Below are 14,952 nucleotides of genomic sequence, written 5' to 3'. Positions count from 1 at the left end.
AAACAAAGAAGAAACAGTCTTTATTCGTCACGCAACACACCACACTACCACACATGCTTGCACACACACACACACACATGCACATGCTTTGGATGGTGGCCGGTGAAATGGCTCCTCTGCTTTTAACCCATCCTGGCTTGTCCTTCCTCCGGGGGCACAGCCAGGAGCAGTGGGCAGCATACGTGGACGTGCCTGGGGACCAGGTGACGAGTGTCCATCGCTGGTCAGACGATGATACATTACATTACATTACATTTAGTTATTTAGCAGACGCTTTTATCCAAAGCGACTTACAAGGGAGAAAAACATTCAAGCTACATTGCGACAGAGATTAGTGTAACAACAACATTAGTGTAACAATAAATACTGCTGAGTAGTGCTAAGTAATTGTAGGTTAGGAGAGGAGGTACTCACTGAAGAGCTGGGTCCTCAAGTGCTTCTTAAAGACAGAGAGGGAGGTCCCTGCTCTAGTCATTTTTGGCAGCTCGTTCCACCAACGTGGAACTACAAATGAGAATAGCCTGGATTGCCGTGGCTGTATGGCCGGCAGAGCCAGGCGACGCTCATTTGACGAGCGCAGCATCCGGGGGGCAACATGTGCTCTTACAAGAGCATTTAAGTAGGCGGGAGCATTCCCAGCAATCACTCTGTAGGCCAGCATAAGAGACTTGAACTTGATGCGGGCGGCTACAGGTAACCAGTGGAGCTCGATGAGCAGCGGAGTGACATGTGCCCTCTTTGGCTGGTTGAACACCAGTCGCGCCGCCGCATTCTGTATCATCTGTAGTGGCTTCACCGCACAGGCCGGCAAGCCTGTTAAGAGGGTGTTGCAGTAGTCGAGACGGGACATCACCAAGGTTTGTACCAGCAGTTGAGTGGCATATTGGGTCAGGTACGGCCTGACTTTTCGGATGTTGAGTAGTGCGAAGCGGCAGGACCGGGAGACGGCGGCAACATGGTCCGAGAATGTCAGTTGGTCATCAATAATGACACCAAGATTCCTTGCAGCCTTGGTAGGAACAAGAGATAGAGAGTCGATTTGAATATCAATGTTGTGATAGATACCTTGTTTGGATACATGATGTGTGCATGTTTTTGGTGGGGGTCCTTACTGACGTGAGGTGGAGGAAACCCCATGTGAGCACGGGGAGAACATGCAAACTCCACACAGAAAGGCTCCTATTTGGGAGATAACCCGCCCGGAGCACGGTGCCAACAAGCGCCCCCAGGCGGGAATCGCACCCAGGACCTTCTTGCTGTGAGGCAGCAGTGCATGTACTGTGCCACCGTGCCACCATAGTGTTGTATTCCTGTGGTTTAGACGATAAATAATATATGTATCCCTATTACTGTATGTAAGCACATACAGTAATAAGGATTTGGAAAGGTACGTGGAAGCAAAGTATCAAATGTATAACGTTTCAGCCAAGGGTGTGCGCTGGCGGTCAAACGAGGTTTTACACAAATGACACTATCCTTGTTCCCGGTACCAGTTCCGAGACTTGTGTTCAGCGTTGAGGCTTTGCGTTACTGAATCCATTTCCCGCCAGCATAGACGCGTTGCCTTTTTATTTGAAGGCCCCAAATCAGTTACGTTTACCCGAGCTCATTTGGGCGCACCACGTGAGAACAGCCGCGGGCCCCCAGGGGTCCCCCCCCCCCCCCCCCAAGCCAAGCACGCTCACCGCTAGATGGCAGTACAGCTCCCATGAAAACAGCCGCAGCCCTCGACTCGTCCGGGCTCCAGTTGCGCGGCGCGGCCACCAGGGCGGAAGGGCGTGTGGGGACCAGGGGCTCGCAACGACCTGCCGTCAGCCTCCCGGTGCGTCTCCGGCGGGCGGTGCAGCCTGGATCCCCGGCCACAGCGCAGCGTCAGCGCCACCCCTGACGAGCGTCAGCGTCTGCGCCACCCTCATACGAGCGTCGAGTCCCGTCGCATCCCTCCTCCGTCAGCCGCGTGTGGTTTTTTTTTTGTTGTTTTTTTGTTTTTTTTCCCCCTCCACCCTTTTCTGCTCCTCCACCGCCCGGAGCAGAGTCACCAGGAGGAGCGAGGAACACTCCAGCCCGGATCAATTGTAAGTGTCTTTGCTTTGGATTTATGCTTTATTTGTTTATGTGTTTATGTCTTTATTTATGTATTTATTTATTTATTTGTTTGTTTGTTTATTTGTTAATTATTGATTCGCATATATCGTCTCGTATTTGTAATATTTGAGGTATTTAATTGAGCAGGCTGGTGAGGGTGCTGTTTATTTTATTTTAATTTATTTACTCATTTTTACTGTGCATCAGGATCATGGGGTGGAAACACAATCTTTCGATTGAAGTAGTTTGATTATTACTTGATTGTTACAAATTAATACTATTTGATTGATTATTAACGCATTATTTTTTTTTTTTGTTTTTTTTTTAAACACAGATTCTAAAACCGTCCTAAATTTTGCCACGTTAATGATGAAAAAAACAAATGTATTCTATCGATATTGATTTTTTTGCGCACTACACTCAAGTTCAACTTCAATAGCAAGTGTTCAGAACAGTTAAAGTGGTAATCCATAAGCTCATTTTGTGAATTTCATTTTTTTTTTTACTCCCTTTTTTTGAGCTGGCACCTTTCAGGAAACATTGCTATTGTATTTGTGTCATGCTCGTGCACCTACAATTGATGCTGTTCTTCCACTGTTGGTGGCGGGGTCCGCTACTAACATGTGCAAGAATTGAAAGGCAGCCGCTGTGAGTTTGATAAATTGTCGGTAAACTGACGGTATCGATGAAAACACTCATAAAAAAAGAGCAGAAAAAACACCCCAAACACCTCAATTTAGCAGGGAAAAACAAATCGATGGATGAGAAAAAGGTGAAGTGACCAGGAGTTCAGAGCCAAGGTGAGGGTAAATAACAACAGAAGCGTAATCCACCCAGACCCACGCACACACACACACACACACACACACACACACACACACACACACACACACACACGCACACACACACACACACATAAGACAGACAGACCATCTCACATATTACCACTTTAATACTTGGTCGGGTTTGTAGTTAAATTAAATAAAAAGCCAAAATCTCTTCTCCCCACTCTCCACTCCACAGGGAACTGGAGAGCAGGAAAGATGGTGAAACTCGGGAGTAACCTCCAGGACAAAGGAGCCAAGGCGGCGAGCGTGGAGGATGGCTTCCAGAACGTGCCGCTTATCACGCCGCTGGACGTCGGCAGCCTGCAGTGCCAAGCGCCCGACAAGGTGAGGGACGAGATGAGAGAGATGAGAGGTCAAAATGACAACGAGTGTGTGAGTGTTTGTTGTCTTGTTTGTCTTGATCCGTCTGATTACTTTACATTATTAATCTACCGTCCTTAAAGCTGCACTATGTAACTTCTGGTATTTGGGATTTGGCACCCCTCCAGTTTCTGAGTCCAATTGCACCTCCACACCACTCATGAAACTCGGTCCGTTGTCCGAAAATGATTTGATTTACCGTACGAATTGGAACCTTATCGGTCACGTTTCAACAACAGTCTATGTTACAAATGCAAATATTATGTACAAATAGGTTACAAGGGCCCTTGCACGGACCCCCACGGCTCCCCCGGGGATGGGCCCCCAGAGGGTGAATCAAACCCCGTGGGACAATGAAAGTGAAGGCCGGCATGCGGCTGCTGACGTTCCGCACCGTCGGGGAGGTGGAGCGCCTGCGTTTTGTACGAGCATTATTACCAGACATTTTAAGTGGCAAGTTTGTATTGACGGATACAATACATTTTACCAGGCAAAGAAAGGGTTATTACCGGAGCCAAACGTCAAGAAGTGACGTGGTGCCGAACACAAGAAGTTACATAGTGCAATAACAGGCGTTCAGGGGGTGAATAGGAACGAAAGATGCCATTCTCCATAATAAGTCAGTGGACCATCAAAATGATTTGAAAGCTGTTATTTTAAGGTAAAGTTACAGAGTGTTGCTTCAAACCTCCACCCCATATTATTTAATCCATTCATCTCGCCTGTCTCTCCGTTTGGCCGCTGGCCTTTGTTTTTTTTGTTTTTTTGTTCTTTTTCATCCTGCTGAGATTAGGAGGAGACAGATTTTGGGCGGCAGACAGACGGTCGTTTATCACAGCGACAGCGAGTTAATCTGGTTGCCATGGCGACGCTGTGCGCCGTGGGAGCACTGTGGTTTCCATGGCTTCCCGACTGATTACACATGTCCTGAAATAAATGGGATTAAACAGCAGACTAACTCGGAGATGGAGGAGGGTCACAGCACACAAACATGCATATACTGTATATACAGTGTGTATGTATATGTATGTGTATATATATATATATATATATATATATATATATATATATATATATATATATATACTGTGTATATAGATGTATATATATATATATATATATATATATATATATATACTATATATACATATACTATAAGTATATACTGTATATATACAGTATTTATACACACATATATACTTTATATACTGTATATATTAAGTCCTGTATGTTGCGCAGTGGCCCCCATGGATCGGGCTTGTTGTTCCAGCACATCCCACAGATGCTCGATCTCTGCGATGCTTGAAGAAAACACGATTCATCAGACCAGGCCACCATCTTCCATTGCTCCATGGTGGACAGGGGTCAGCCTGGGCGCTCTGACTGGTCTGTGGCTACCCAGCCCCATACACAGCCAGCTGTGTGTTATGACACCTTTCTATCATAGCAGCAAGAACTTTTTTAGCAATTTGTGCAACAGTAGCTCTTCTGTGGGATCGGAACAGAGGGGCTAGACTTCACTCCCCACGTGAATCAAGGAGCCCATGGGCGTCCATGACCCTGTCGCCGGTTCACCAATTGTCCTTCCTTGGACCACTTTTGGCAGGTACTAACCACCGTATTCCAGGAACACAAAATGCATCTGACCCAGTCGTCTAGCCATCACATTTTGGCCCTTGTCAAAGTGGCTCAGATCCTTACGCTTGCCCATTTTTTCCTGCTTCCAACCCATCAACACTAAGACTGTTCACTTGCTGCCTCATACATCCCACCCCTTGACAGGTGCCATTTTTAGATAACCACCAGCACCTCTCTGCATGATGGTGCTTTGCTTTATTTTAATCAGGAAAATAGTTCTTCAGAGTTTGTAGACTGTGAACTGCTCAGTGTAAAGTAGTTACATCAGATTCAAACTCGGTGAATCCAGATTCAAACTCAGTGAATCTAGATTCAAACTCAGTGAATCCAGAATCAGACTTAGTGAATCCAGATTCAAACTCAGTGAATCCAAAATCCTACTCAGTGAATCCACATTCAAACTCAGTGAATCCAAAATCTTACTCAGTGAATCCAGAATAATACTCAGTGAATCCAGATTCAAACTCGGTGAATCTAGATTCAAACTCGGTGAATCTAGATTCAAACTCAGTGAATCCAGATTCAAACTCAGTGAATCCGGATTCAAACTCAGTGAATCCAGAATTATACTCAGTGAATTCAGATTCAAACTCGGTGAATCTAGAAAACTTGGTGAATCCAGATTCAAACTCGGTGAATCTAGATTTAAACTCGGTGAATCCAGATTCAAACTCGGTGAATCCAGATTCAAACTCGGTGAATCCAGATTCAAACTCGGTGAATCCAGATTCAAACTCAGTGAATCCAGATTAAAACTCAGTGAATCTAGATTCAAACTCAGTGAATCTAGATTCAAACTCAGTGAATCCAGATTCAAACTCAGTGAATCCAGATTCAAACTCAGTGAATCCAGATTCAAACTCAGTGAATCTAGATTCAAACTCGGTGAAGGTCTGCGTGTCTGGCTGCAGTTACCGAGTCGCCAACGAAACAAAACAAACCAAAATGAACAACTTTTTGCTGGTGCGACTTCTGACTCCTGAGTAACTTCAAAGATTTGCTTAAGTTACGAACAAATGATTGCGTGTCTTGCACTATCACTGTCACTTTGTCCTAATGCGGAAGGACATGTCAAACATTCCACAGAAATGCAGTAGGAAGTAGGTGGAGGAAGTGGCCTGAGCTGCTGCTGCAGACTGAGGCTCATTGTGGATTCTGCTCAGGGAGGAACGCTGGCTTTTCATTTCACATACACTAGCTGCTAACTGGGGAGAGCTGTCAATCACTGTACGCACACACACACACACACACACACACACACACACACACACACACACACACACACACACACACACACACACACACACACACGGAGGCACTCTTACTCGCTTATATACTCACTCCAAACATAGATAGATAGATAGATAGATAGATAGATAGATAGATAGATAGATAGATAGATAGATAGATAGATAGATAGACAATAAACCCAAATTAACCTAATGACAAAACTAATACAACAATAAGCAATAAAATTGATTGACTGATTGATTGATTGTATGGATAAAACTCAAGATAAGAAAGGAGAGGAATTAATTCATAAATCTTCTAGAATGGATCCTGGTGCGACCAAGGTGCGTGATAAACTAAACTCAGGCTTGTTTTTTCTCTGATCCTGCCTGATGACTGCATGACCTTCCTGAATAGACTAACTACAGGGCTGCCTAAGGAAACGAGCGGGGGCCCACACACACACACACAGGCACACACACACACACACACACACATACACACACACACACACACACACACACACACACACACACACACACACACACACACAGAGTGCGTCCGAAGCTAACGCTGTGGGATTGCAGGAGGGTTGGGTTTGATTCCATCTGTGGCGGGGAGTGGGGACGCATCGCTGGGTCACCAGTATCCTGATTTGATGGCTTCACTGGTGGAGGTTAATGATGGAGACAGATGGTGGAGTGGAGGAAGAGAGGGAGAGGGAGAGAGGTGCTGGGGAGGAAGAGGAGGCATGGAGATAGATCACATGAGATAGACAGACATAGATAGATAGATAGATAGATAGATAGATAGACAGATAGACATAGATAGATAGATAGATAGATTGATTGATGGATAGATACATACAGTACATGCATACATACAAATAAGAGTTTGGCAACCATTTTGCCTTTGCAGCTTCATCGTTTTAATGATATCGTGCAAAATATTCAGCAAATGAATATGAATGGTGCTATGGCAAACCAGTGCTCAGAGGTGCTGAGATCGATAATCCTTAGTGACTCTGTGAGTGTATGAATGAGGCAATGTTGATTTATGCCTCTTCATTAAAACTCAGTTAACAAAGTAATGAAGCCACGTCAATTGCAACCTAGAGGCTCAGGACGTGATTGTGAAAGGCGTCACAAAAATAACGGAATGAAATTTCGTGGCAAAAGGGAGACATTATTTATTACCTTGTCAGACTTTAGAAACTGGCAGAGGCCCCTGGGAGCCTGTGCCGCGCCCTCGTGGGCCCAATCAGCTGCGCTCTACGCTGCTCCTTGCTCCGACGGTGGAGACGAGAGCTGTTCGATGATGAAAAGTTTGTTTCCTTTTGGAGATTCGACTCTTGAGACGAGTGAGTCGGTAAAAAAGATTCTTTCAATTTTGTAACGACCGACTGGAAGACAGGCAAGGGGACAAAATTGCTCGACTCGGGGACAGGACCTTTGATTAAACAAGTCTTTACTCAAACAGGATCGGTACTAGTGGTGTAACGGACTGTAGTCGATCCGCGAACCGTACGGGTCGCCCCCCACGGCCCGGCTCATATGTTAGCCGCAGATCAGTTGCCAAATTGAACCATCATAGTGAAGTACAGTTTTACTGCCACTGTTACTTTTTAAAGTAATAATTCCATAAATCTCGATGCAGAGTTGCAGTGAAAAGAAGAGAGAGAGAGAGACAAGACGGATAGGTGCTGTGTTTTACTCTGAAGCGCAGTGATTGGTTTTACGCTTGCGCTATGCTGCTGCTACTTTACGACATACTGTGAAGCAAATATCGCCGCTATCCGCCGTATTGGAGCGGTCAAGATCCGCCAGTAAACAACATACCAACATACAATATTGAGAGGCGCAGACTTTTTCACAAAATCAACTGTAACTCGCTTCATTCTGAAACGATTTACATGAAATTTAGTCTGTTATAAATGTGAGAAATTGAACATGATACTGGTTACTGTTATTGGAATTAAATTCAGCAACCGTGGGTGGATTGAATCATATTTTTCATTCACTACCATGTTTAAAGAAAAAAGGTATCATGTGTGCCTCATATCGCACTTTAATTTAACAATTGATGATTGAATATTTTATGTATTTTAAGATTTTATTTAAACATTGGACATCTTGGAATTGGAATGCTGTTTTCATTTAAGACAATGGGCAAAAGTTCCTTTCTTTCAGCGTTGTACAGAGTAAATGAGAAGCAAAGATATATTTGTCTCCCTTTTTCTTTTCATTTTCTTGCTGATCCGAAAAATGATCCGTAATGCGATCCAAACCTTAGTTTTGTGATCCGTTGCGCCCCTAATCGGTACACAGGTGGGCAGTCAGCGGAGCACACAGTCTGACAGGGAGTAGGCAAAGAAAGACGGTTCGGTACACAGATGGTCAGCAGATAAGACAAATGATCCGACGGGGGGAAGGCAAAGGCGTGGTCCAGAAAACGGAGCGGGGAATCAGGAATACCAGGAGACACGGAGACTAGGGAAAGACACTGGAACGCTTGACACATGGGACAAAGACGGAGCGAAACAACAAAACCAGGACGCGCACAAATTATGGGAACTGCGTATCTATTGCTGTCATTGTAGCGGAGTGTCTTCTCTGGTTGTTGTTTGTGGTGTCAGATTCAGCCCTTTTTTTTGAGGCTTGATTAGTGATGGGTCACTCAGTCAACAGAGTTTTTAGATTTGATTCAGTTGGTTGAACGCACGGTGAGCGAAGGAGGACTTCCAGTGAACAGTCAAAGAGAGTGCGACGAGTCGGTCACTCCTGAGTCATGAACGTTATTCTCACAGGAATTATTTCGTTCTGTTGAAATTGTGCCGGAGTGAATCCACACTCCTGAATTATTTAAAAGATACATTTGCTGTGGACGAATCATTCTCATGACATTCTCCAGACTTGCATCACGGTGTTCCATACAACTGCCTTGATGTAATATGTAAGATGTTAAGATGTAATCAAATGGGTAATCACACAAATACGTGTGTGTATGTATATATATATATATATTTATATATATATATATATATATATATATATATATATATATATATATATATATATATATACACATACATTCACACACAAACACACACAACACACACACACACACACACACACACACACTGAGAGCCTTATTAGGAACACTATACTAATACTGGGTAGGGCCTCCCTTTGCTCTCAAAACAGCCTCAATTCCTTTTGGCATGATTTCCACAAGATGTTGGAAGAGATCCTGCTCCATGTTGACATGATTGCCTCACGCAATTCCTGCAGATTTGTCAGCTGCACATTCAAAATGCAAATCTCCCGTTCTATCACACCCCAAAGGTGTTCTATTGGATTCAGATCCAGTGACTGGGCAGCCACAAAAATCAAATAGATAAAGCAATGATTGGTTGGTATTAACGGGCCCAAAGTGTGCCAAGAAAAAAATACCCCACTCCATTACACCACAGCCATAGCGGGTCCATAGTTTTATGCTGTTGACGCCAAATTCTGACCTTACCATCTGTTGTACCTCAGCAGAAGTCGAGATTCATCCGACCAGGCTACGTTTTGGTAAGCATGTGCCCATTGCAGCCCCAGCTTTCCGTTCTTGTCTGATAGAAGTGGAACCTGAAGTGGTCTTCTGCTGTTGTAGCCCATCCGCCTCAAGGCTGGACCTGTTTTGCATTCTGAGATGTTTTTCTGCTCACAATTGTACAGAGTGCTTATCTGAGTTACTGTAGCCTTTCTGTCAGCTCAAAATAGTAATAGCTATTCTCCCGATGACCTCTCTTATCAACAAGGCGTTTCCGTCCGCAGAACTGCGGAACTCACTGGATGTTTTCTTTTTTTCGCACCATTCTGAAACTCTAGAGACTGTTGTGCATGAAAATCCCAGGAGATCAGCAGTTACAGAAATACTCAGACCAGCCTGTCTGGCACCAAAAATCATGCCACGGTTGAAAACACTGAGATCACATTTGTTTCCCCATTGAGATGGTTGATGTGAACATTAACTGAAGCTGCTGACCCGTATCTGAATGATTTAATGCATTGCACTGCTGCCATACGATTGGCTGATTAGATAATTGCATGAATATGTAGGTGTACAGGTGTTTCTCATGAAGTGCTCAGTGAGTCCATGCACATAAACGCATATAAACATTTTTGGTATATGAGAGTTAGTACCAACATCTCCTGGTGTTCCCCTGAGAACCAGGCCACACAAGTTATGTGCACCCCTGCTTATGCACCATTTTTTTATTGCATTTCCAGTAAGATTACATCTCATAAAAACAGTTTTTCAATAGAACATTGACTTATTATTCTTAATGACTTACAAATATTTTGGCCACTTTCGGAACTTTTATTTCCTTGTACTTGTGGGTTCGACATAATCCGAAAAACAAAATGAAAGGACAAACGTTGCTTCCTTGTGGTGGGCAAGAAGAAGAAAAGAAAAATACGATAATGAATGAATTTTAATGTCATCTTAATCAATTAGCATATTACTTTAATAGCTCACGATCAATTGGAACCGAGAAAGATTCACGCATTAATTTTGATCCCAATGAATCATTGTGTGGAATGTAATTATCACTATTGAGCTGGCAAAGGCAATCGAAACCCAAACATTATCTTCTTTGCCCTTTGCCAATGACCATATTATTAATTAATCTTAGTCAATTCATCTAATTCAACCTTTTCACCTGAATCCACTTCTCTGCACCATTTTATCTTTGTACTAGTCTATACTATTTTCCCCACGGTGACTGATGAGTGTAAGAGTTGTCCGGTATGAATGAATCACTTGACAAACCTTAATCAATTTGTTGAGAACCTCAAAGTGACGATGAAACGTTTGGCTTTTGGTGGAGAGTTGGCTCTTTACGAGTGACTCAGTAAAAATATTTGTCCAATCACTATCAAACTCATGAAGGCCATTAAAAACATTATCTTCTTCGCCGTTTAATGATTGTTCCGTCCGCCACGCGCCATCCAAGTGGCGTTTCCAGGGCCCTCTGGCACAGAGACACAGAAGACGATGGGTTGTAGATTGCAGTTTATTGTAGAGAGGAGGCCAGGTGGAATTAGCCGGGAGCAGATGGAACATGTCATGACAGGGCTCCTATCCTGAGTGTGTGTGTGTGAGGACGGGGGTTTTAACCTGCTGCTCGTCAGCCCAACCAATGAGTCATGTGTGGCTGCTCAAACCCTCCCATCCACACACCACACTGATTATCAGATTAACTCATCTTTATGACCCTTTCACAGCTCCAGCTATTTCGTGACAATTTGGGTTTTTACATCTCCCAAGTGAAAGTTTTGCCAGGTTTTTATTGTTTATTTCTCTTCATTTTTAGGCTTATTTTTCTGGTTTACTGTTATTAATTGTTAGGCTTATTGCACATTGAAATGTTTTTTCTATCGTTTAGTTCTTTTAACATTTTTACTGCTCTTCTTTTTGTATTTTGAACCCAGGACATGGAAACGTGGAATAATTTCCTTGTCTTTTCAGGTGTTACACCATTCATCCAGTGTATTTCCCACTCTGTTCAGTCCTTCGCGTGTATTGAACGCCACTTGATGTCTGTTGAACCCCACAGGTGGTGGTGAAGACTCGTACCGAGTACCAGACCGAGAAGAAGCGGCTGAAGGTGCCGAAGGTGGAGGAGTTCACCATCAGCTTCACTGACGGAGTGTCCGAGAGGCTCAAGGTAAAAGCCACAATATAAACAGAGAGAAACTTTAAATGTGGGATTCACGACGGGAAAGATGGTCACTGACACCTGAAATACTGACATTTTCAGCCATTGTTTGAAATTAGTTTGTGCAGGACAAGGTTTTATTAGGGCCGGGGTGATACACTGTCGCGACCAAATGTTCAGCTCTTTCTTTGAGACTCGGTTCTTGACGAGTCTCTCAGTGAAAAAACATTTGTTTGTTTTTCCTATGCTCCATGTTTTTGATTCAGTTGGTTCGTCAGTAATTGTTTTCAGTTTGTGAGTCGGGAACAGAAAGAAACGACTCTTTTGCCACAGTGACTTGTGACTCCCGACTTCTAAGTCATTTCAAAGAGTTGTTAGCGATGAACGAATCTTTTGTGAGTCATACATCACTTCTTCGGTAGATTAAAAGTTAAACCATTTATTTTACGGATCATAGCGGTTATGCCTATGCTTGTATATGAAATGTAATTCCTCAAAAGAATTTGGATATGATGGCAACTTGCTCGGGAAATAAGACGAACATTCGAGAATCATAGAACACTTATTTTTGGAGGACCTAGAAAAGGGAAAAAGTTCATCAAGCTAAAGGTTATCTCCTCATTGGATTAAGGAAAGGCACACGCCCAATTGCAATTTGGTGCAATTTGTGGACCACATCAAAATAGTGCAGAATAGTTTGGTTATATTTATTTTAATATATTAAGAATCTTTATTTGTCACATGACACACCACACTACAACACATCCACATATATACACACACACACATGCTTTTTGGGTGGTGGACAGTGAAATGTGGCCTCTGCATTTCACCCATCCCGTCCTTCCTCCGGGGGGTCAGCCAGGAGCAGTGGGCAGCATTTTGTTGACGCACCCAGGGACCTAGTTCCAATGTCCATCGCTGGTCAGACGATGATGTGTGCATGTTTTTGGTGGGGGTCCTTACTGACGTGAGGTGGAGGAAACCCCATGTGAGCACGGGGAGAACATGCAAACTCAACACAGAAAGGCTCCTATTTGGGAGATAACCCGCCTGGAGCACCGTGCCAACAGCGCCCCAGGCGGAAATCGAACCCAGGACCTTCTTTCCGTGAGGCAGCAGTGCAATGCGTCACCGTAAGCGGGTCGTCTAGTGAGCGGAAGTTTGCTGGTTTGATCCCCGGCTCCTCCTGGTAGCATGCTGATGTGTCCTTGAGTAAGACACTTAACCCCCTTCCTTTAAGTGCTCTCGATGAGCTGGTGTGCACCATGCACAGTTTGTCACTGCATCGATGTGTGAATGGGTGAATGTGAGGCATGTACTGTAAAGCGCTATATAAATGCAGTCCATTTAGATTTGGGGATTTGTCTCTTTACGAGTGAAAAGCTTTGGAAAAAAGATTTGTTCAATTTTCCCACTCTTTGTTCGTTTGATCCAGTTGGTGTAACGAGACTCAGAAGAGTCTGCTGGCTCTTGTTGTGAGTTGTCAATGGAGTTCTCACGAGAATAGTTTCATTCTGTCAAAATGACGACTCATTGAACAGATTTGTTCGCCGCGCACAAATTGTTAGCTACGCACGGATCGTTCACGTCACCACCTCAGAGGAAAGTGACAGTGTATGTCACGGGGAAACACAATCTCAGATGCTAGTTACAGTATATCAAAGTTTTATATCACAGGTTATATAAAGGTGCTTGAAGGCACAAAGCATTGCATTTCTGACACATCATGCTGTGTTTTCCGTGGGAGAACGAGAGGGAACCGTTTTGGTTATTGTGTTGACTGCAAAAGCCTGAAGCGGCGCGGAGCAGCTTGTCTCCCTTTGTGTGCCCTTAATCAAACATGTTCTTTATCAAATAATTCAAGCTTTGGTTCTTTGACTCCCGTCCTATTCATGAATAAGTTCAAAGCTGTGTTGTTGTGGATGTTGTTGCTTTTTTTTAATCTGAACTATCGCCCCGTTGGCTCATCGGAGAGTACGACGGCTTGCCAGTTTGAATCAGAGATCTACCTGTAATGCGCTCAGACAGTCTCCCTAATAAATGCTCAAGGGGAAAGGAGATGTGAGTGGGGAAGTATGATAATAATAGAGTCGATTCACACACATACAGTAAATACCGCACGCACGCACGCGCGCGCACACACGCACACACACACACACTCACACACACACACACATTCACATACGCCAACGTTCCCCGGGTGACACTTTCAGTTACCTTTCTGAAATCATCTTCTTCTTCACCCAGTCTTTGCCTGTTCACATTCTGCTGTTGTGGTCCAGAGAGACCGAATTGGACTCATGTTGTCATGGCAGCGAACAAAATGTCTTTCCATGGCAACCCTGGGAGAGAAAGAGAGAAAATGAAGGAGAAAGGGAGGGAGAGGAAAGTGTGTGTGTGTGTGTGTGGGGGGGGGGCATCTCAGAAAAGGTCACCTAAGGAAGAGGAGAACAACATTTGATATTTGACACCCACACTGGCTTTGAATATTGAATATTTGAGAGTCGAGTCGAAGATTCATTCTTTTGTCGGAGTGGCTCAGACTCACGACTCATTTAAAAGATTTGATCGCTACGAACAAATAGTTTGTGAGTGTATTATCATTAACTACTAGTAGATGTAATCACAAGCACTGTTCTATGGGTTTTGGACGTTTTGAGACTTTTTAGTGGTTGAAGGCCACACTGGCAGTGTACCAGTGTGTGTGAGCTAGTGTGCTGGGAAAGGGTTTCAAATTCCACAAAATACAGGTATATAAATGTCTTGCGTTGCAAGATCAAAATTGCAAAGCTGTACTAATTCATCAGTTCCAGCCAGAACAGCAGCTCCGTGTTCATTACAATAAGCTCAAAATACACACCGAAAATGAGAACTATAAGAAGGCCTTGATAGGAGACACAGTTTTTACGTGCTTGTGAAGTTTCTTTGTTTTTTATTTTTTTGAATGTGCCGTTGGATTACTTCATTGTAAAAAGTGCGCCGTGGAAGAAAATAAAGGCTGACCAAGGTAAACACTGGTCTCGAACGGTGAGGCAGGAGCTTCACAGTCTGCAGTGAGCCGCTGTGATTCGTGCTCTG

At 43.8% G+C, this 14,952-nt stretch overlaps 1 protein-coding gene across 1 annotated transcript in view; it reads left to right on the top strand.

Moving 5' to 3' along the window:
- The first annotated feature begins 2,017 nt into the window (after positions 1 to 2,017).
- LOC307239744 (neuronal vesicle trafficking-associated protein 2-like) overlaps positions 2,018 to 14,952 on the top strand; it is a 34,860-nt gene continuing 21,925 nt past the window's right edge. The window contains exons 1-3 of the mRNA XM_080013291.1: positions 2,018 to 2,075; positions 3,109 to 3,257; positions 11,770 to 11,880. Of these exons, the coding sequence (XP_079869417.1) occupies positions 3,129 to 3,257; positions 11,770 to 11,880 (240 nt within the window). The 5' untranslated portion in view covers positions 2,018 to 2,075; positions 3,109 to 3,128. The remainder of the gene's footprint in view (positions 2,076 to 3,108; positions 3,258 to 11,769; positions 11,881 to 14,952) is intronic.

Source organism: Zeus faber (assembly GCF_960531495.2).
Source record: "Zeus faber genome assembly, chromosome: 14".
NCBI lineage: Eukaryota > Metazoa > Chordata > Actinopteri > Zeiformes > Zeidae > Zeus > Zeus faber.
Note: the sequence above shows the minus strand (reverse complement) of the source record. Positions and strands in the feature narration are given on the sequence as shown.